Genomic DNA, 24,179 nt, shown 5'->3' with positions numbered 1-24,179 from the left:
TTAATCCTAATCCTAATATTGGGCCTGCAGGATTCGGGGAAAAATATGTATCATGATTTTTTTGTTTAGAATTGATTCGATACGATTCTCTGCCACAATTTTTTTTCTCACGAAGTGTAATGTTTATTGCACACGTGAACCATGGCACCTATAGCACATTACACATCACCACAAGCCTGTAAACATAGAGGCTTCAATGAACAAAGAAAATAAAGTACATACTGGCCATTTAAGTACAGTAGGCTACCAAAAATAGTGACCTATAACACATTGAACTAAATATGGTCCTGATACCGGCTCTATCTGAACTCCTCTATCTCTACATAATTAAAACATGTCAATGTCGATGTCAAATGCTTAAAAAATCTAATCAAAGTCATTTAAAAATTAAATCATGAACAGGGGTGAATCGAGATCGCAATTTTTAACGATTTATCGTGCAGGCCTACTAATTATCCTAATATATTTATCAAATCATTTTTCAAATTCAGAAAGTTTTACTGTCTTTTCCGTTTTTCTTATGATGGTGTGGCTTCTTTTCCTGTGTTGTTGCTTTGTTTCTGTCTTTGTAATTTGACTCAATGTCATTTTAAATGAGGTCCGCCCCTCAATGTTGTCTTGAGTATGAATGAATGAACGAATGGTTCAGCAGCCGGATGTAAAATGTGCAAAGAACAAAAATGAGGGGGTGGAGGATTATAAGCTGAAAGGTACAAAGACAGTGACAGGGAAAATGATGAAGTGAGATGTGAACAGAGCCCAGAAAGGGTTGAGACAACAGCAGGACAAGTGGACAGAGAGGAGAAAGGCAGGAAGGAATGGAAAGTCAGTGGCAGGTGTTGTCATAGTCAGGAAATTAAATAACGAGGGAGGAAGTTGATTGTTTAAAACCTATAAAGTAACTTTTTGGCAAAGCCTGGTTAAACAAAGCTTTAGAGGACTGGCAGCAACGCCACCTTTTGGTCTTCAGTTTATTTATACTCAGCAAAAAAAGAAAAGCCCCCTTTTCAGGACACTGTATTTTAAAGATACCTTTGTAACATTCAAAATAACTTTAGAGATCTTCATTGTAAAGGGTTTAAACAATGAACCATAAAGAATGAATGAACACGCACCTGTTGAACGGTCGAAAAGACAATAACAGCTTAAGGGCGGTAGGCGATTAAGGTCACAGTTAAAGAAAGAGGCCCAGGGTCTCTGCTAATCTGCGTGAACGTGCCTTAGGCATGGTGCAAGGAGGCATGAGGACAGCAGATGTGGCCAGGGCAATACACTGCAATGTCCCTACTGTGAGACGCCTATGACAGCGCTACAGGGAGACAGGAAGCACAGCTGATCGTCCTCGCAGCGGCAGACCACGTGTAACGACACCTGCATAGGATCGGTACGTCGATATGTCACACCAGCGGGACAGGTACAGGACGGCAACAACAACAACCGCAAGACCTGGCCAGTCTGGTGCAGTACATGAGGAGGAGATGCACCGCAGTACTTAAAGGTCCCATGACATGGTGCTCTTTGGATGCTTTTATATAGGCCTCAGTGGTCCCCTAATACTGTATCTGAAGTCTCTTTTATATAGGCCTCAGTGGTCCCCTAATACTGTATCTGAAGTCTCTTTTATATAGGCCTCAGTGGTCCCCTAATACTGTATCTGAAGTCTCTTTTATATAGACCTTAGTGGTCCCCTAATACTGTATCTGAAGTCTCTTTTATATAGACCTTAGTGGTCCCCTAATACTGTATCTGAAGTCTCTTTTATATAGACCTTAGTGGTCCCCTAATAATGTATCTGAAGTCTCTTTTATATAGACCTTAGTGGTCCCCTAATACTGTATCTGAAGTCTCTTTTATATAGACCTTAGTGGTCCCTTAATACTGTATCTGAAGTCTCTTTTATATAGACCTTAGTGGTCCCTTAATACTGTATCTGAAGTCTCTTTTATATACGCCTTAGTGGTCCCGTAATAATGTATTTGAAGTCTCTTTTATATAGACCTTAGTGGTCCCCTAATACTGTATCTGAAGTCTCTTTTATATAGGCATTAGTGGTCCCCTAATACTGTATCTGAAGTCTCTTTTATATAGGCCTTAGTGGTCCCCTAATACTGTATCTGAAGTCTCTTTTATATAGACCTTAGTGGTCCCCTAATACTGTATCTGAAGTCTCTTTTATATAGGCCTTAGTGGTCCCCTAATACTGTATCTGAAGTCTCTTTTATATAGACCTTAGTGGTCCCCTAATACTGTATCTGAAGTCTCTTTTATATAGGCATTAGTGGTCCCCTAATACTGTATCTGAAGTCTCTTTTATATAGGCATTAGTGGTCCCCTAATACTGTATCTGAAGTCTCTTTTATATAGACCTTAGTGGTCCCCTAATACTGTATCTGAAGTCTCTTTTATATAGGCATTAGTGGTCCCCTAATACTGTATCTGAAGTCTCTTTTATATAGACCTTAGTGGTCCCCTAATACTGTATATGAAGTCTCTTTTATATAGACCTTAGTGGTCCCCTAATACTGTATCTGAAGTCTCTTTTATATAGACCTTAGTGGTCCCCTAATACTGTATCTGAAGTCTCTTTTATATAGGCCTCAGTGGTCCCCTAATACTGTATCTGAAGTCTCTTTTATATAGACCTTAGTGGTCCCCTAATACTGTATCTGAAGTCTCTTTTATATAGACCTTAGTGGTCCCCTAATACTGTATCTGAAGTCTCCTTTATATAGGCATTAGTGGTCCCCTAATACTGTATCTGAAGTCTCTTTTATATAGGCCTTAGTGGTCCCCTAATACTGTATCTGAAGTCTCTTTTATATAGACCTTAGTGGTCCCCTAATACTGTATCTGAAGTCTCTTTTATATAGGCCTCAGTGGTCCCCTAATACTGTATCTGAAGTCTCTTTTATATAGACCTTAGTGGTCCCCTAATACTGTATCTGAAGTCTCTTTTATATAGACCTTAGTGGTCCCCTAATACTGTATCTGAAGTCTCTTTTATATAGACCTTAGTGGTCCCCTAATACTGTATATGAAGTCTCTTTTATATAGACCTTAGTGGTCCCCTAATACTGTATCTGAAGTCTCTTTTATATAGACCTTAGTGGTCCCTTAATACTGTATCCAAAGTCTCTTTTATATAGACCTTAGTGGTCCCTAAATACTGTATCTGAAGTCCCACAATGAGCTTTCCTTAGTATGTGCCATTTCTGTGTCTGTAGCTTTAAATGCTTGGATTAGGCTATGGTTATGGTTCGAGTCAAGGTTAGGGTTAGGTGCCTTGAAGTCAACAGTCGCAGCACTGCCTGGAAGGAGAAGTTGGGGACTTAAAACACCACTGAGCGGTTGCGTTTCTCCAAGAGTTGAGTCGGTCTCAACTTTTTGCCACAGGCCCGCTGCAGTTTTTTTTTTTTTTTTTTTTTTGCACGTCCCCCCTGCAGCAACCCCTGCCACAGCCTACGCACACTAGCCCCATTCAAAATAATTGGAAAGGCCTGCGTTTTTGCTGGATCGTCGGAGGGCCGACGCGGGCAGTGTGAATGCGACCTTAGACCTTCAGTCAGTAACTTGTTTCAGGAGGGTAGATGGTTGAAAGATGGAGGGCAGAGTCAAGGAGAGATTAAAGAGGGTAAAAGAAGAGAGAGAGAGAGAGAGAGAGAGAGAGAGAGAGAGAGAGAGAGAGAGAGAGATTGATACAGATCATCATGTAGAGAGAACGGATCAAGGCTGAGAGAGCTATTAGAGACCTTGAGAAAATGAGTGGAGCAGAAGTGATAGAGAAGGACCAGGAGGGGGTCACGTAGTGCATTATGAAACAAAACTTGTACAGCAACCTGAACTGAATCTAAACTGCCTCAGGTGAGGGAAGGATACATTGGCAATATTCTATGTTTCTTTTGTCATTTCCCACAAATCCCAGTCATAAATGAGTCTCTCAATACAACTTGCCTAACTTGTGGTCCTAAACCCCCAATCCCAATCATTCATGCTCAAGATGTTACTTACAAAATGGCACAGAAATAAAGTTTCACTTAAAAAAAAAGAAAAAAAAAAGAAGAAAAAAAAAGGCTAAATAATTTCCTGAAAGAGCTGGGCACTGTAGTTTTTAGCAAACCTTACTAAAGCAGAAGGAAGTAGTGCATTTGTTGGGGACTATTTTCAGTCGTGGATTTATACCATTCGGTGTGCTAGTGATTAATGCATCACAATGGTGTATGCAGGATTGAGTCAAAATAAACTACAGCGTAGGGCTGGGCAATTTATCGATATTATATCAAAATCAATATATAAGGCAAGATATCGTTGGATATCGTAATATCGCAATATGACACAAGTATTGTCTTTTCCTGGTTTTAAAGGCTGCATTAGGCCAGTTACACACTGCATGCGTGGCGTGAGCGTGTCAGCTGCGTGGCGTGTCCGTTTATATTTTGGCTCCCATGTTAACAGGTTAGAGCTTGCACACTGCCTGCGTGACACGCACGTCACACGACACGCGAGCATGTTGGAAGTGTTTCCAGGCAAAATAGAATAGGAAAAGATGTTTATATGTCATTTAGACACAAATACATATTAATAAATGACATGTTGATGTTTGAAAGTATCTAGGTTTTGATATAAATCCAGATATATAAATGTAATAAAAAAAAAAAGCGATTTTCTAATATTGCACCTGTCCATACAGAACGAAATATTCTGTAGTCTATTTTGCCGTCAATACTGCCGACGTTGTCTTTGCTGTAATCAAATCAGTATATATTTATGTTTAACATGGTATTTCATTTTATCAATGGGAAACGGCTAGCAGCAGCAGCAGCACCAGCAGCAGCAGCAGCGCCGCGTCAGACATGTTTCTGGTGTGTAAAGACAGAAAAATCCACACAGCCGCCACGCAGCTGACACGCAACAGAAACGCCACGCTCACGCCACGCTCACGCCACGCTCACGCCACGCTCACGCCACGCTCACGCCACGCAGGCAGTGTGTAACCGGCCTTACAGTCAAGTGATGTCATTTTCTGACTGACTAGCTGTTTTATGTTTTGCCTTTAACCACTTAGTCATTATATCTACATTACTGATGATTATTTATCTATGTCATTGTGTAAATATTTTGTGAAAGCACCGATAGTCAACCCTACAACATTGTTGCAATATCGATATTGAGGTATTTGTATATCGATATAAAATATTGTGATATTTGATTTTCTCCATAAGGCCCAGCTCTACTACAGCGTACATGTTGTAAAGGTGTGGCTCACTGATGTGCTTTTAGTTTTAGTGGAGTTCTGGAGTATAGAGGAAAAATGCTATATCAGATTTACAATGCTTGTTAGTAGGATCAGTTCATTGTTGATTTTGATCTTTTTATGGGATTTGTTGACAATAAATAAAATATAGATGATCACCAGCCTTATGAACATTAAGAAAAGTGAAAACACGACTAAAGACGAGCTGAATCAAGCTTTCTTTCGTTGTTTCAAAATTCAAATACAAGAACACAGGAGAACCTTAAGATTATAATTGTGACTCGGTGTTGGCTGAACAGAGTACAGCGTCAGGTGTGTGAACACTCACCAGCATTCAGAGTAGTGACCACAGAAAAAGGGAATCTGGAGCCAGAGCTTCTCAGGGGCACAGTCTGAGCCGCCGGCTGATACACATTCATCAAACGTCTGAAACACACAAACGCAACGCATGAGCAAGTTCTGAAGAAAACGCTCACTTATATTAACTTCAGATAAACTTTCCAATGCTTTTTTTTGCACAGAACGAGGACTGTAGATCTAGTCCCCGATCACATACATCGTAAGTGCAACAAAGGGATGGTTCGGCCGTTGTATGAGGTACTTATCCACAGTCAGAGTATTACCTACGGTAACGGGGGCAACAGCTAAACGCATTTTAGCTACATAAAAATAGGACCACCTAAAAATATCTATATCAGTTTAAAGCTATAGTGCGTAGTTTCTGTCGCCTCCATGAGGAATTCTAAGTAATAACAACAACACTGTCGGCGCGTCCACATGATACAAGCATTCCGTGACCGCCCCCCAATCTACGCAGTTGCTAGTAGCCAAGGAGGACACGGAGGATTAAAAAAACATGATGACTCTTCAGAAGATTTTTACTTCACAGAACATGGGAGTTTCTGGTCTACCACTGCCTCAATCGGTTAGTTTGTTGTTGTCTACGACTATGGATAAGCACCTCATCCAACCCCACATCCAAAAAATCTGAACTATCTCTTTAAGAAAAGATTCTTTTAACGGCCACTATGAACAGTAGCAATGATTATAACAAGCAAACCCTGTTTCATTGTTCATATGGGCACCTGACTATTGTTTGAAGACAGACTTGCAAAAATAGTGTATCTGTGGATTTTTGACCTTCTTGTCTCCTTGTTTCCTGCGTCTCAAGCCGGGCCGGTAGTCATCCCCGAAACGCAGAAAGTAATAATAGGACACCAGCCTTTCAATGGGGTCCCGGATCACGTTTATGTAGATGGGCTTCCTCTTCACCCCAAACCTGACAGAAATGACAGTGATTGGGTTGAGGCATTCAACTGGACATGGATCCAACTATTAAAATTTATTCTGAAGACAGACACAGTTAGCAGATTTACGAACTCAGTAATGTGCTTCTTTAGTTGAAACATTCAGAGGTCAAAGGTGCTACATTCAGATCATTACACTACACTGTGTAGGGGGAAATCTTTGAATGGCCACAAGGTGGAGTCACCTGCAAGAAGCCACGGCAGGTGAAGAAACAGTTTTTACAGTGTAGCAAGTACAGTATATTGCAAGACAATGTATTTACTTGGTGAAGTCCAGGAAGGAGACGTGTCCGTGGTAGAAAGCTGGCTTCATTTCCCTCCACTCAGTCACATTCTTCACAAACCGCACCTGAACCAAATCATGATTGTTATTACAATGGATGGAATGCTTTTTTTTTTTTTAGTACATACAGGTTACCAAGTGAAGACTATAATGTGTGTAATATCAAGAAAAGAGGCCTCTACATCAGTGGTTCCCAACCTTTTTTAGTCTGCGGCCACAGCCCATTCATCGATTCCCAATGTATGTTCTAAAATGTATAACACTATTATTTAAAAGCGGATATTGTTAAAAGAGAAATCTGGCGCAAAAGGAACCTAGCGGTTAATAACAAATGTGGACCGAGTCGACCATTCTCTGGGATATGTTTTCATGCTAATCGAGTGTGACCAGTTTTAGCGCAAACAGCTAATTAGCTTATAAAGCTAGTCGTCGGGGCACGGGTAAAGTAAAAAGAAATCGCTATTTCTATACCACTAACAAGGCCCAACCAGTAATATAGCTCAAGCACGGCATTCGTCGTTTGACTGGTCATGACTGTTTTCCCAAGATGGCGCCCGCCTGTATAACTGAACGGTACAGTCTTTCTAAACTATCTTTTTAATAAACTGTCTGTACACTTACAAAGTTCTCAACGCTTCGGTTTACATGTAGGGACCTTGATTATGTTACCGTGGAAGTGTTGTGCTATTTTGAGCCTTGTTAGTGGTATAGAAATAGCAATTTCTTTTTACTTTACCCATGCCCCAACGACTAGCGTTATAAGCTAATTAGCAGTTTGCGCTAAAACTGGTCACATTCGATTAGCATGAAAACCTATCCCAGAGAACGGTCAACCCTGTACACATGTGTTATTAACCCCTAGGTTCATTTTGCGCCGGATTTCTCCTTTAAGTGAACTCTCAATCTTAAGGTTGGTTTGGTCAACAACCCTACTAATACTAGCCTACTAAGCTACTACTAATCAGAATGAAGCGGAATGTTTGACCATTTATCCATTAATGTTACTTTTAGCTAACTATTTCAACCAATTATCCAGTACTTACAATGTATCCTTTAGCCATTACTTGGAGCTATTTATTTCTACCATTTATTCATTACTTTTAGCTACCTGTCTAAACTTCTGTGCCTGCTAACTAGTTTTTTCTTACATAACTGCAGCATGTAGTGCTCAGGTGTTACAGTTGACTTAATGTTAAAATGTGGATATATATCCTTTTTATCAAATCATTTCAAAATGTTCAAATGACAGTAGTTGGATACAATCTTTCTGTGTATCCCCTGGCAACTGCAGAAGTACCCCTGGTTGGAATCACTGCTCTTCATTACAAACTAGGGCTGAACGATTCATCGTTTTCAAATTGAAATCGCAATTTGAAAGAATGGGATTAGCTAATCGTGAAGGCTGCGGTTAATCGAATATGCGATATTTAGTTGAATATTTGGTGTGACATTTGGTTTAACATTATTTTTTTCTCTCTTTTTATTAGTTTTTTGTAAGATGTTACATATCACTTATTTCTGGAAATTCACATCTATGTTCCTCGCACAAAGAGCAGTTTTTGATGGTGTCTCATGTTATAATGTTCCATGACAGGTTTTTATCGATTCCTTAAATCGTTCAGCCCTGTTACAAATGAAAGGGGGAAATGTAAGTTTTGGAAGCCTGTGAGGCGTGTCAGCCGTGGCTCTGACCTGGTCCTGTATGGACATGACCGGGTTGTTCTTGGTGGTGTTGATGTGCAGGACGTGGTAGTGGTTCTTCCCGCACAGGTCGTAGGCGATGTTGGTGAAGGAAGTGCTGGCCGTCTTGGGCACGCGGTTGTAGATGATGACGATGTCGTCCTGGCCCTCGGACAGCGACGAGACCGACGAGTCCCGTTCCCGCAGGCCGTCCTGCGTGTGCCGCTGCTCGATCTCTCGCACCTCGTGTCTGGCGATGGCTCGTTCTGGAGGGACAGCAGGAGGTTGGATACGAGTAGTGAGCAAAAATGTCCTTTGGCGACTTCCTCATTACAGACCATTTCACACTTGTAAACATAAATATTCTAAATGGCCCCAAGTGTATTATGTGAATGACATCATATGACAGGAAGTTAACAAGGGTTCAGGCTGTTGCCTAGCAACAGTAATTCCATTGAAAATGTCTATACAAACTCAGACTAGAACCAGCAGTTTTGCTCTGGAGCTGAAAAACCCTTTGACCTCTATGTGGAGCAAAAATAATTAAAAACCTCTTTATAAAAATAGCCAGGAAGTATTACATACTGGTAAATATTGCATAGTATAGACAGGCAGCAAGAAAGACAAATATGAGGAGTTAAACACAAGCATAAACACTACCATCTCCAACCTTTGTTTATGTATGGGTCAATGCTTGACATGTCTCATAACTCATGCTCAAATAGCACTCAGCGGATAGCATATTTGATGTCTCTGCTTCGAATCTAGAATCAAATTATAACCTAATCCACTTAACATGAGCAACCCTTTAAAGAGATTACTCCATCCTTGTCAGAAGTAACACCGCTGTATGAGACACTAAACTGTAACTTCATTAAAAATGGATTTCCATTTCATTTAGGCAGTCTCTTTTAAAGAGCACATAGCTAAAAAAAAAAAAGAAAAGAAAACCTCCCCCAAAAAAACCTTTCCTGCTTCACACCAAGGATCAAGAATAATGTCAAACAGGAATATTAGTTAATCATTTTGTGAGCAGCCTATTTCACGCTGCGGTACCACCTCTCTTGTTCGCTAATCAGATTCCACTTTAATATCAGTCCCCTACTTTTAATTTCACTCTCCTAATTTAACCGCAGAGTGAAGTGTCTTGTCGCTCCCATTTTGGATCAAATAAATGTACCTGTCATATGGCCAAGTACAACTTTGTGTGGTTCTGACAGACTCTAGATAGATGGCGTGAATGGATTTCTCCAACCTAGTTTCCTCTTCGTCTGAGGGGAAGCATCGTGTAACAAGGGTGAAAGGGCGAAGAGCGAGAGGCGACGGGCTGAGGTTAGGGGTTGGTAGTTAGACGGTAGGGCCACAGTTATTTGATAGCGGACTGGACTTCAACAGGACATCAATACGCTATAAATGAGGAGGGCGGAGGTATCTCTATCCAAACACTGCACGAAGCGGCAGAAAAGACAGACCTCAACGTCTCGGTGTGAATAGATTCAACACAAAGAAGCCCGGGCCTTTGTTACCCTCTGGCTTTTCTGCGTCTGAATTTGCCTCAGATTGACTGGTGTTGACAATGCCTCAGAGTGCTCCGTAGGAAGTATGGAGCGAGAAGAAGGGTGCTTGTGTGTGTGTGTGTGTGTGTGTGTGTGTGTGTGTGGAGGGGAGGCAGCACAACACTGGAGCACCTAATACCCGTGGGAGCACTCAGTGGAGCCAGCAGGCTCCTAAAGCCTTGCCTGGCTGGTGAGACACTGTTACAGCCTGGACTGAACGGCTTTAGAGGCTGGCATCTGGCACTGGTGGCCAATTAAGATGTCAAATGGATTCTGCCGCCCTCTCCTTCATCTGTGCGAACGCACACGTAGGCGCGCACACAACACACCACGCAGACACACAAATACTCTCGCTGCTGCCTCTCTTACACCCTCCTGAGCAGCTGTTAATGTTCCCCTCATCAAGGCTGGATCTGGTTACGGACAGAGGCGTGCCGCTTCCGCACGCTCGCAACTGCTGCTCTGTGCCGATAGCGTGGAGACGTGCCAGGTGGCTGCTATGGCTGAAAGCTGTCAGCATGCAGGACAACTGTGATGGAGACATTCATTCACGCGTCCTTCCAAAGCACGCCTTAGCCAACAACAACAGCAATAACAGTTGCTATGCTGGAACTTTATCGCTTGGGCTCAAATGTCCTTTTAGGGTTTATTTTTATGATGGTGTACAGTGAAGGCAGACAGAGAAAGACAGCGGTATTCAAAAAATAGAGCCGGAGTGCAACCCGTGACAACACAAGTCATAACTATAATGTGCCTTTAGTCTGATGTGTAGTACCAGGTGTCTGCTTCTTTTAAAGGGCCATAAAACATTTTCTCAATCAACTTCGTACTAAGCGTGATAGGGTCTTACAAAAACACATTTTCTGCCAAAGTTAAAATAGCTGTGTTTATTTCACATGCAAAATTACCGTATTCTAATCATGTTTTTTATCGGTGCTATTCTCACTCTTGGAAAAAGGGGATATCATGTACCTCCGTGCACAATCAGTATTTAGCAACATTTGAATCTAAACAACATGTTATGGGGTTGCATGTGTTACCAGACCACTGTCAATCAAATCTCATCAAACCACTCCCACATAGTCCTGATGAAACAGATTAGTTCAGTTGGTGTTGAAACTCTTAATAAATAATACTTAAAGGGATACGCCACCTTTTGTTGAAATAGGGCTTATCACAGTCTCCCCTAGCAGTAGATAGGTGGGCCAACGCAGTTTTTGCACATGCATTGTTTTAGTCCGGTGCAACACCGGCAGAGCCGCCGCTAGTTAGCTTAGCATAGTGAATGGAATCCTATGTTGCCGGTTAGCATGTTGTGAGTAAAAGTGAGCCAACAAAAGACAAAAAACAACCTAATTACTTGCACTGAGACAAAAAATGCATTGGCCCACCCATCTACAGCCAGGGTAGACCGTGATAAGCCCTATTTCAACAAACGGTGGCGTATTCCTTTAAATAGGTTTTTCTTCCTTAATTTAAAACCGCTTTAAATTAATATTTGTATATTGTTAATGGGTCAAATTACTTTTTGTAGTGTAAAAGATTTCCCCTCAGCTCTTTGGGTCTTTCAGCTCATTGTTTTGGTTTTACAGCCTTTCATATAAAACAACTTTCATATCATCATGTATCTCCATATTTCATCATTTAAAATTCTTTTTTATAAATCAATGCAATTGGTCACCCTCTACGTGTTTTTTTCAAATATTTAAACAGTGACGAGGCGATTTCGTCTGACCTCGTCTGAGATAAATAGCTCAATATAATGTTTTTGGAATTAAAGGTTTTGGACATACGTTTGGTATTGTTGTTCACTCTTATGGCTTTCAACAGTGTTGTTTCCAGCAGCAGCAACACACACCTGTTTTTAGTAAAGCACTGTACGCCACCCACTCAGGTCCAAACAGCAGGCAGACACAGTTAGCAACTAGCTGGTGAACACAGTGGAGCATTTAGCAGCTAAAGAGACAGGTATTTAGCCTGGTTGACACCAGACCCTTCTCAGTTGTAACTGAGAGTGGGTCTGGGAAAGGTTCAATGACAGTTCATTTCCAAAGGGGCGTCACCAACGGACGCCGCTCAAATGCCTCTGGGCGCATTGGATAGTCCAACCAATCAGACCAACGATCTGGGTGACGCTGCGTTTCGGTAGCTGTCACGTTGAATGTAAACAAAAAGCTGCTCGGCGTTATTGCTGCGCTATTGTCGTAAAGCCCGCCTCAGCAGTTGTGATTGGTGCCTCAATTTTGGGGACATTGGAAATGGGTTTGAACGGGCTCTTCGCCAGACTGACTTGCAGGGCAAATCTCAAATTTGCCGGACGTTTGTCAGGGTTTACCCAGGCTAACCGGTATTTCCCTCAGGAGTTGAGGTAGAGACCAAAAACTGAGCATATAGAGAGTGAAATTTGGACTGACATTAAGCAGGAAAATTGGGCCAGAAAAATAACTTCAAAATGAATGTTAATGTTGCTCCATATCGGCTGGTTGTGTAAACACGCAACTGCTTGCCAACACCTTGGCCATGAAGGGGATGGCTTAGATGTTGGAGCACGTAGAGAGTTGCAGTGCCCCAAAGAAAATCTGTTATTAATGCAGGTTAAACTTTTCCTTGTTGTTTTTTCACTCTTGGCAGGGTTTCCCCCAGTGTATTGCAAGCCTGGTTGCCCCCCACCAGGCCTAAGCCACTGGGAATTATTTTGTACTGTATTTTTAAGACGTTCTTTAAAATACAGTTATAGTGGGGCAGCTTGGGTGGAAACTTAGACGTCATATTTTTAAATCTCCAGTTAGAGTTGAGCTCTGACTTAATGTAGGGCCCTATGGAGACTGAGCTTTTCAATTCTCAATTTCACGTAACGTCCATGATTCAGTTAGATAGGCTCTACATTAATGCTGCCATCAGTCTGTGACTCCAGGTCCTCGCTGACAAAAAGACCGTGCTAAACAACTTTTCTGGGGAAAACCATGCATGGGTTATGTTTTATAAGAATTCTTTTACTGAACTACTTTCCATTGAAAAAATACTCAACTTGTTGTGGATTATCCAGAGTAACAGGGACAGAGTTTCTGAAAAAACACATTACGGTCTTTGTGTTAGTAAGTTAATGCTGTGAGCGCCACAACTTAAATCCCATACACCTCCATTGTGCTGACAGTCCAATCAGAGCCAGTATGTGCTACAGACTTAAGCTACATTTTTGTCCATTATTAAATTGTTGACATCAGGGCCAAACAGGAGAACACGCATCATGATGTAAGCTTTCTTTTTGCTTTGCTGTGGCATAAACACACATTTAAGCTTTTGTGTAGCTCAAGCTTGCAGGGAAGGCTGGCAGTGTCTTGGTTTTTTTTTTTTCTTCCAGAGGAGGTGGGGGAGAGTGAGAAAAGACCGGGGGGCGACTGTGTCCCCAACTACAAAATCCTGAACTATGCGAATTGGCCCAGAAACCACTTGTTAAATTCATGGTGTTTTGTGGCATATTTCCAACAACCAACAAGGAGGCGAAGCGGGCACGGAGAGGGCTTCTTAGGCTTTGTAGTAGACGCCCTATTCAGTGCGAGACTGAATACACTTGGCACAGACCTCCATATCAGAGGACGCCACACACACACACACACACACACACACACACACACACACACACACACACACACACACTTAAGCTCAGCGCTCCCTTCTGAGGTCATTTAATTAGAGTACAAAAGCCTGAATTACTATGGCCACACAGCAGGCCTCCTTTCATTCCACATTTCTGTCAGTTTCCTCCCCTCAAAGCCGTCTCTGTGCGTTAAAAGCTAATTATGAACCGTGAAGCCAACACAGGTCTTAAACATTGTGACAACTACAAGCCTATTACTCTGGGTTCCATTCAGAGTGAGGGACGGGAGGAAGACAGAGCGCTGGTAGTTGGAGCATATTTACTGAAGCAATTTCGCGGCTGGTTAGACGGAAGCATTTGAAAATCATCATTCATATGTGCCTTCCAGATCTGCAAAAATGTGACAGGCCGTCATGTAGTATTGCTACCGCGTCAGATCTGATGGGATAATAAAAGTGGAGGGGAGAAGATGATCCCTTTTTCACCGAGCGGCACATAAATCTATCATCGCTCCGATCCGCCAGTCGGAGCTCTCTCTCCTTCTGTCTGCTTCCCCCCCCCCGAGAGGGGTTAGCCCTTCGAACCGAAGCCTTGGGCTAGGTGGGTAATAGAGATTGGCTATCAGCGGGCAGACTGAGGTGTACGGCTTGAATGGTTCTGCCCGGATGCCGCTGGATTGCAAAATCAATGGAGCATGACAGGGAGGAGATCTAGGTTGCTGCTGTATAAAAATCAAGTTAGTCTGCTGGCGCTGTGTCTCCCTCTTCCCTCTATATAGACTTGGAAGCACGCGGTTGTTTTGTGGTGCCAGGTTTAGGGAGGGGGCAGTTATGTCACCACTGCAGCACTTACGAACTCTTTGATAAATCGTGCACTTCCAAATTTCTAATCAGTCTTTGGATCGGTTTAGCAGAGAGGGGATTAATCAGAGAAAGCAGGAATATAGTCCGAACTGATGGGGAGATTCAGGCCTGATTTAACAGAGCAGAACCTTGCATTACCATTGTTATTTAAGTGATGACGAGGAATATGAAACCTGCTGAGAGAGGAATCTGTTGTGCAGCTTTTGACAACGCTGCTGGCGGCTGCGGAGAACGGTAGGAGAAAAAAGGAGACGGATAAACGAGCGCTTTGATTGCGGTGTTCAGAACACTTGTAAACGCCTCAAGGGTTTTCAAAACGAGCTCAGTATTGGAGCGGGAACAGAGACGTACGCGGCCGTGCCCACTGGAACAAACTCCCTTTACATTTGAAACTACACACCATTACTTGTTATGCTACATGCAGAAAGATAAGACATGCATTGGAGTTAATGTGCAATTGTATGGGTGGGCTTTTTGAAAAAGAAAAATTGCTGCAGCTGAGGCATTTTTCCCCACTGGCTTTGACACACAAGTATGACACTGACGTAAAAGAAAGGTCTCATTCTCTCTACTCTGTCCCTGCACAGTACAGCTGGGGAAGAGAGGAGAGCTGGGAGGGTAGAGGGAGAGAAGGAAGAAGAAGAGACATGGACCAGGTCTGAGTAACGTGGAGACTGATGAAATAGGGGCCAAACTATTTGATCACTGTCAGATCAGATCCCTGCAGGGTAAATCCAGACAGCTAGCTACACTATCTGTCCAATCTGAGTTTTCGGAGAAATGAGAAATGCCAATAAACCAGAGCACGTTTTTCTCCCATCCCGGAATGCTGTGTGGACTAGCAAGGTCTGGCAATGCCAGACTAGGTTCCATTGAGCGCTCTGTGCCTTTAGTATGTACCCTGTCACCTCCCATTAAATACAGTGCACACGGCAGACTGTATGTGGCAGCTTCATTAGTTATACACAGAGATGGAAAAACACCTCCTGGCCTCTTTATTTTTGATATACGCTCCGTGAAATAACAATATACACGCAACGTGCGGTTAGGTTATGAGCCAGATTTCCACCTCCAACGGCAGGTGCACGATGGAGGTGCGCCGTCCTCCGGATCTCAGCACAAACAATCCACGTGAAGGTTGTGTTGTGTATCCTGAAAATATTGGAAATTGCTTTTTTCCCCCCTGCCGACAGAAGTAGCATGCCGAATACAAGCGTGGTTTTTGTCAGGGAATGCCGACAAAGCATTCCTCAGACACAGAGAAAAGACAAAACTGGGCCTTGTCAGTACTGACAGACAACACTGTGCAGACAGTTTAAAGTGGTTAAGTGGTTTGGGCTATGGGTCTCGAGACCACAATTACTCCATTGAGAATCACTGAGGAGGAAGATGTTAACACGAGAACCTTCACTAATGACCTTTTATTTTTTTTTTTTTTGGAGAACAGACTCGAAAAGTGTCCAGCAGCTGAGGACGGGATGTTACAGATGTGTTACAGATGAAAATCAAGCTGTTTGACTAAACTTGGGGCGTACATTAAAACGAGCTCCAGCCACATGCGGCCTATTCAAAATTCCTAGTCGAAATGCAAGCCACGTTTCCGACAGTAATGAGAACAATCTGGGATGGATGGAGACGTTAATCGTCGTGGTTCAACCGGCCACCTTCCCCTGATATTGTCTTTCGTGCGATCGAAGACGGTAGTGCTGTCTGACAGGTGAGCCAATAATGTCTGGGAAAACAGAAAGAGTTAAGGGGGCCGCGTTCTGTCTGCTTCATCAGAAACAGCCAGTTAAATGAGATTATGGAGCAATTTACACAGATGGCAGATCCCATCATTGCCTTGCCTTGTTAAGTATAGGCGGGTCTGACAGGTTGCGGAGGGGAGGAGGGGGGGGGACAGCTCTCATCTTGGAACAGAGTGTCAATGACTAAGCAGTGGGTATCAGCCAAGATTTTCAGAGGCCTTTTTTGTGCTTTAAAAGGAAGGAGAAACTATCCGAGTAACTCTTGTTAGAAGAGAAGAGCCATCAAATGCATTTGTTAGACGAACCACAGAGGAAATGTTAAATGTTCACAGCCTCACAAACGCCGCAGCCACATCCGTGAGAGAGTGAGGTGGAAGAAACTTGCATGGATTACAAAAATCGCTGAATGCGTATGGATACACACCGAAACACAACTCTCAGTGTTTCCCAGACTCCTCACATCCTAATAGAACAACAAACAATGTTTGCATAACAGCGCAGATCAGATTGCGAGCTGCTACACAGATATCTGATGTTCCCTTTCCCTCGAATGTCTCTCGGCCCTGCAACAGATAATTAATAATGCATGCATGGGAGTCCGGGGAGAGCTCCACACTCTATTAAGACGGTGCAGACGACTGCTATTCATAGTTTTAATGATGAGTGGGAGGGACAGGTGAACACCGCAGAGAATCTGTCCCACACAGAAACGTGCTACAGAGTGTTAACAGAGCGGCGTTATATAGAACATCTCTGAGACGACACCAGCTCAACTTGTTATCACTTCAGGCTTATCTGTGTGTCTTTCATATCTTAGTTTGCTGCGGCTTTTCTTTCATCTCATTATATTCAGCATCTGCAGCAGGCCATCTCCCCAGTGAGGATGCTGTACCTGTGTTCGCCATCAGAGGATCTCTGCGGTAGGATGAGCGGGCCCCGTTTCCACTCTAGTCTCTAGATTCTGGTATGATTGTGATGTCGCTACAGTATGCGGAATTTGATTTGGATCGTTCCTCTGTGCATGTTCGGTCACCTGAGGCTGCAAATACACATCAATTCTAACGCCAGTGCAGCGATTCTATTCATTCCCTATGAGAACAGCGGTATGAGCAAATTGCCCGGATGTTCACCCCCGGTCCCCGCTCTCCCAAAGTTGAGTCCCGAGCCCAACTTTTGCAGAGCGGTAGCCAATGAGAGGGTAGACTCGCGAACGTGCCTTCAATATATTCTCCCGTGTATACACACACACATGCTATATTTCAAATGACGAGCAAATGAAAAGATCGTGATTTTCCTATAGCCTACTTCGTGATAGGTCTCTGTATGACTGCAGGGATGTTAACAGCTAGCTTGGCAATTCCTGGTGAGATAAATATCCATTTGTTTTCAACGTGACATCATGACTTTGCGTAAACATACAAGCCACTTTCCTAAAGCCAAGACGCGTGTTATCTGTACGCATTTTCAGCTGTCCCGTGTGTATGTCTACATTGTATACAGCTGACTGCAGTCTGCAACGTCGTTCTAAAGCCATGTGGCGTGTGGGGGTTGGGTTGAAAAGAAGAAACGGTTGGGATCAGGAAAAGAAGGTTGGGTTTAGGAAAAGAACAAACGTGGAAAGGAAACCTCACGCGAGGGACACGAAGGAAACGCCACACGCGGGACGCGAGTCCCGCTCTCCTGGGAGAAAATCCTGCGTTTTACCCATCCGCCACCACCAACCAACCTCCTTACACGGATTTTCGGCCTTTCATACGGCGTCAATTCACACGCAATCGCAAGGTAATGTAAGTCAATGGCGGCCAAACGGCGTTGATAAACACGTGAAATAGCGAGTATGCGTCTTCATAACAAACAAATCATGGCATATGAATTGGCGTGTCGTACATACGGCATTTGACATTAGCGTTGTAGCAATGACGACTAGCTGCTTCAACTAAACTAAACACAACTTTTAAAGCGGCAAAGTGTGTGACTGGATTAGAAAACTTACCAAATAGTGATAGGCCAGATTGACAGACTGACGTATCAACAGCAACAACAAATTGTCTGCAAAACGTGTACGCCATGGGCATCATGCTGTGGTGACGCAATTTCGTTTGGAATCTGCTGCACGTCACAGATACAGCGGAGTTGCGGTTGAAAAAGCTGCCCGTTGACACCCAGCGTTACGGTGGTGCTAAAACGATCTTTCACTCACTTTGCAAAATCTTATTTCTGTCTTTCACAGCTTCAGTTTGATTTACCCACTAAAATCTCTTTTGCAGTCCAACCAGCAAAACAAGATGAGAGAAGCTCTAAAATGATAAGAATATTGTTATTTTTTTTGTATATGCTCGCAGCAACATTAAAAAAGGAACTCCACCAAATTTCACACATGAAAATCTGTTTGCAGGACTTGGGGAATACTAGCCTGGATGCCAGCCGAATTTAGCCCCGCCCACAAAATTCGAGGTCGGGAATTCTGACTAGAATCTGAGTATGACCACGTCAGGCTAGGGGGAATACTACAGCATATTCAAAAGGTATGGGTTAACAGTTAGAGGTGTAAAGCCTTTTGTGGCTCCAGCAGGAAGTAATGTATTGGGTCAGTGTCAGTTGGGTCTGAAGACCACAAGTTTAAAAAATAAATAACAAATCTGGTGGTGTGGAGTTAGAAAGAAGCGAGCTTACCAAAGCTCTGTAGTCCGCTCCTCATCTCGGCTTGAGGCTAGCAGCTCGGGGCTACAGTAGATGCTCCAAGCATAACGCACCCAAATGTCCGACCAAACTAGTCTAACAAAATGTTACAACTAGGGGTGGTACGGTTCATGAAAAAACATCCGAACCGTTCGGTCCGCTTGTCTCGGTTCGGAACGTGTGTGTGCCGCACGGTTCGACGCATGCGCAATGTGGCCTCGTGCCCATCAGGTGCCCCGTATGTGACCAAGGGGGTAAGCTTTGCTTCAGAACGCGAACCTCCGATGGCGCCATTTTGTTGCTACAAAGCGATCACCTCTTGTTAGCATTACACTGACCGGCATTTTTTTTTTACGTCACTTGACTGCGAATAACTTTATATCTGAAGCGTTTAAAGACTTTATTTGTCCATTGTTTATTTCTAAAGAAACACGACAATGTATAAAAGGCTCCATTACCTTGTACCTCACGTTATAGCTCCGTAGCAGACGTTTTTGTAAAAATAAGCTAACGATTGTGTCATAACCAAGTGACTTACTGTCGCACAGTAGAGGTATTACCGTATAGTACAGGAGAAGCTCGCAGGCAGTTTCGACTTACATTAGCTGTTTAGGTTTAATTACTAATGTTAACTAGCATGTTAGTTAGCAATAATAAGCCTGTGCTTAGGTTATCTCCTTACATATACCTACGCTCTCCGTCTCTGTAAGATTGGAAATGATTGAGATTTCTCTTGTCACAACTACCAGAAGACTTACAACTTTTCAGACACGTTGCTCACGTCACATTTACGTTGTCTCTGTCAGGAGGCTGCGCAGTAAAGCAAGAGATCACCGGAAAAGTGCTTCTAATAGCCTTCACTGGTCTCCGTCCAGAGCAACGGGGTCTATTGGTCCATTATATACTGTCTATGTATGTGACCTCAGTGTGTTTCCCTTTCGCGGGAAAGAAGCGGTGTCAACAAGTTACCAACAAAACGTACAGCGAAAACCGTGCAAAACATTTCAGGCCGTCATGCCAACCTGTATACATTTTAACATCAATGTACGCTGTAACGTTTTTTTCACTCGCCGAAGCGGCTGCAGTTTAGATCCTGTCGGGTCTCTGCAGCGGGCGGGGCTGCTTAGTTCTCCCCGCGACTGACGCGCACACACACAAACACACACAGTGGATGCAGGAAAAAACGGAGAGGAGACGTATACAGGAGGGCCTAACAGCTACGGTCGTTATTGTAAGTGCAATGAGAAGTCCAATAAGTACTTTATCAAACCGTATGTGTGTCCCAGCCCAGGATAGGAAATTAACTAACAATGTAAACTGTTTTGATGTTTAACGTATTCTGACTTATTCAAAAGACGGAGCTTTAAGAGTTCCTCTCTTTTTCTTTTAAAGGATACATTTTTGTAAGAGCTACACTGAAGTTGGCAGTTTGATAAATGCAAGTTATTTCAATTGATATTCTGTAATATTTCAATCTTCATGTGCAAAAAAAGGCACATAAGTTCCTGTAGATGGCAATACACATTCTCCTTTTTTTTGCCAAATAAAATGAAATGAATGACAATGTCTTCCCTCTTGCTGTATCAAAATCTCAGCTAGCTTTCCTCAGAGATGGTCTTAATAATGTGCTTAAAGTCAAGTCAAGTTCAGTTTGTGCATGATTAGGCTACATGATATAACTATATAATTATTTAATAGCTTACTGTATCCTACATTGTGGATAATTAAGCTATATACCGTATGCTGAAGTATATTTCTGGAGTGTTAAAGATTAAAAGAAAAAATAACAAGAACCGTACAGAACCGAAAAACCGTGACCCTAAAACCGTGATACGAACCGAACCGTGGGTTTTGTGAACCGTACCACCCCTAGTTACAACGTCAATCAAAGCATGGTGACTATATCAAACTTTATTACACTATATTACAGTCTCGGTCACATGGAGACCAGTTTCATTAGGTCATTACTAGGGCAAAAATGAATTGATAATAATGAGTTAACGCAAATTCCTTTTTTTTTTTTATGCGTGATTAACGCACACGCGTTCTGTGATTTGGGCCTCGGGCCACTCCGTAGTTTGGAAACTCCGGAAGGGTACCTACTGAATCTGTCTGCTAGAATGGTCAACGTAGTTGGGTTTAGGCATGGGGGAGTGGGGACTGGTTAAGGTTAGGGTAAGAATACCAGGATAATAGCCTGACAAGCCAGACCCACATTGACAGGACTCAATCCGAGGGGCGGGATAAACGGTTGTCTTTCAAATTTCCTCTGCACGCAATAGGATAGCGCTACAACGAGGCAGAGCAACAAAGAAAGTAGCGAAGCTAGTTGATAGATTAAAGTGATGGTTTGGAGTAATTTCACCCTAGGGTCCTTTGCACCATGACCTTGAGCCAAACACCCCCCCCAGAAGCTTTTTTCAGCTGGGTCGAACATTGGGAGAGTTAGCGTAGAGCAGCGTTATCAGCTGAATAGCTTAGCGCAGGGGCTAATGGACCCAGGTTTGTATCTCGTAAATGACCCCACTAATAATGCCCGAAATGATACCAACTTCTACACTAGTACAAATAGGTTATGTACTCATTAAACGATGGATTGGAAAGTTTGTAAGTACACCAGGAGTTTATTTAAATAACACTTGCCTGCTGGCTTCTGCTCTCTGCTGTTGTTGCTGCTGCCGGCAGTAAGCCGAGTGCTTAGGGCCGTCTACAAATTACAACACCGAGAAGAGATACAACAAAAATATTTATTAATTTAACTTTTTTTTTTTTTTTAAAAGTGCTGTAGTAAAACTAGCAGGAGACAAGTTATAATTGAGGTAAGTTTGGAGACATTACCTTATTTAATCATTAAATTAATAAATATTTTTGTGGTATCTCTTTTCGGTGTTGTAATTTGTAGACGGCCCTAAGCACTCAGTAAAAGTAGCAGCAGCAGCGGCAGCAGAGACTAGAAGCCAGCAGGAAAGTGTTATTTACATAAACTCCTGGTGTACTTACAAACTTTCCAATCCATCGTTTTATGAGTGCATAACCTATTTGTACTAGTGTAGACGTTTGGTATCATTTTGGGCATTATTAGAGGGGTCATTTACGAGATACAAACCTGGGTCCATTAGCCCCTGCGCTAAGCTAATTAGCTGATAACGCTACTCTACGCTAACTCTCCCAATGTTCAGCTGAAGAAAGCTTCTGGGGGGGGGGGGTGTTTGGCTCGAGGTCATGGTGCAAAGGACCCTAGGGTGAAATTACTCCAAACCATCACTTTAAACTTTTGCCGTATCCGGTCGGCAAAACTCCGAACACATCTTCCTTTTTTAATGACTTCTTTGCCGTTCAAAGAAAAGCTTAACTCCAAGTCTTCCTGAAGGCCGCTGTTCCCAGCAGCAGCAGCAGCAGGGCAAGGCATTTTCACATATGCAAAAAGATTAATGGGTTGTCCAAAAAGTAACTGGCGGACTATTCAATGTCTAAAATAATTGTTAGTTGCAACCCTAAGGAGTAAAGACATTTTTTGATGGTTGTGCAAATTTTAATTAGAAGCTTTATAAAACTGTATTTCCTTTTTTTTTGTTAAACAACAGTGACAACGAGGCAGTATTTATTGTTCAATCAATCATGTCTGACTGACTGATACCCAATCTGTTAATAAGGTCATCAACTGCAATACTAATATTGGATGGGTGCACCGTTAATATTACTGAGAGATAGGACAGAATATACAGACACTAATCTAATAACAAAACACCTAACCAATCAACCTTGTGTGTAGCCACACACACACACACACACACACACACACACACACACACACACACACACACACACACACACACACACACACACACACACACACACACACACGTTTGTCGTGTACTTGTTTATATTTCGTCTAATGAAATTCAAGTTCAAGGATTTCAGGCCATTTGGCTCGCTCCATTCATGCAAAGAGACAAGAAAGAAGACAACAGAAAGAAAGAGGGAAAAGGAGGAACAGACAGGGAGAAAAGAGGTGGAGAAGCCTGACAAGGAAAGGAGGGGAAACGTGTTGTAAAAGTGTTGTAGCAGCACATTAACAGTTGGTCCCCGAGGACGCCTGGTGTTACAGCGAAACAAGATAAAGGCAGCTCGAAGCCAACTCGAAAACTAATCGGAGCAAAGTTGAACCAGGGGCTAAGAAAGCAGAAGGGCAGCGCCACCTTCTTTCCTCCTTCATCCCTCTGATGAAATTGGTTGTAAAAATGCCAAAGGCGAGCTTTCCTCGTTCATTTTTTTTTTTTTTTTTTTTTTTTTTGTAGGGCCTCATGATTTTTCACAAGCCAGGGCTTTAAATATTTCTGTCTTGCAATGAAAATTAGATCATCTCTTTCATTTTACCCCCCTCCTCCCTCCACACTTCCTCCTCCTCCTCCTTTGATAGCACCTTCTTTCCCCAGCCGTGGGCGAATATTCTCCTTTCAGGCTCTCATCCAATGTGGGTTAGTGAAACACAAGAGGGATCTGAATATTACAAAGGAGACTCGGCACACAAAAAAAGTTGTTTACCAACTATTGATCCAGAAGGAGCTGGTTGAGAATACGGTCATTATGAGTTATTATCACGAGAGAGGTGTATTGGCCGCTCCCCCTGCCAGAAAAGGAGCTGAAAAGGTGTCGGAGAGAAAAAGAAACACTGCTCATTCTGCAGTGAAGAAGAGAGGAAAGGGACACCCACACGGTCACTTCTTTTTTTATTTTTTTTTTACAACCAAAAGGCTCCTTTTATCGGTCTGAAACCCCACAGGTTTTTGCCTAGGCACGGTAACGTGTGAGCCCCAGAGAGTCTAAATTTGATCTTGTAGCTTTTACCATCATTAAAATAGAGTGTGGAGAATGAAAAACTATTTCTGCGATAACATTAGGAGGATAAAAGGCAGCACAGCAATCAGGATCAACGTTCACTCTGAGCACCTCTGCAGGACTGTCCGTTGACCCGCGTCTGATTTGTCACTTTAACGAAATAATAACAGTCAGAGCTCCACTTGTCCCGCCCCCCCATCCCCGCAAGTTCACTCAACATAATCCGGCCTGCAGGGTTTTGGTGCCACATGATTTGACGGCCATTTCTTCGACTTGAGTGAACTGACACCTCTGCCACGTTAAGAAATGAAGACGGACGGACGGACGGGGGGGGGGGGGGGGGAGAAAGTGTGTTTGTGTGCGTTTGTGTGAAGA

The 24,179-nt window shown here is 42.9% G+C and overlaps 1 protein-coding gene across 2 annotated transcripts in view; it reads right to left on the bottom strand.

The window, feature by feature from the left end:
- hs2st1a (heparan sulfate 2-O-sulfotransferase 1a) overlaps window positions 1–24,179 on the bottom strand; it is a 37,568-nt gene that overhangs the window by 3,413 nt on the left and 9,976 nt on the right. The window contains exons 1-5 of one of the 2 annotated variants that reach the window (XM_028593162.1): window positions 18,960–19,196; window positions 8,534–8,787; window positions 6,822–6,907; window positions 6,392–6,530; window positions 5,580–5,677 (exon numbers count right to left, since the gene is read on the bottom strand). In XM_028593162.1, coding sequence (XP_028448963.1) covers window positions 5,580–5,677; window positions 6,392–6,530; window positions 6,822–6,907; window positions 8,534–8,787; window positions 18,960–18,984 — 602 coding nt within the window. In that variant the 5' untranslated portion in view covers window positions 18,985–19,196. Of the gene's footprint in view, window positions 1–5,579; window positions 5,678–6,391; window positions 6,531–6,821; window positions 6,908–8,533; window positions 8,788–18,959; window positions 19,197–24,179 lie in introns of those variants that run through there. The other variant, XM_028593161.1, reaches the window with a different exon arrangement.

Source organism: Perca flavescens, chromosome 12, assembly GCF_004354835.1.
Source record: "Perca flavescens isolate YP-PL-M2 chromosome 12, PFLA_1.0, whole genome shotgun sequence".
NCBI classification, from domain to species: domain Eukaryota; kingdom Metazoa; phylum Chordata; class Actinopteri; order Perciformes; family Percidae; genus Perca; species Perca flavescens.
The sequence above is the reverse complement of the archived record's forward strand: the minus strand, read 5'-3'. Positions and strand labels throughout refer to the sequence as shown.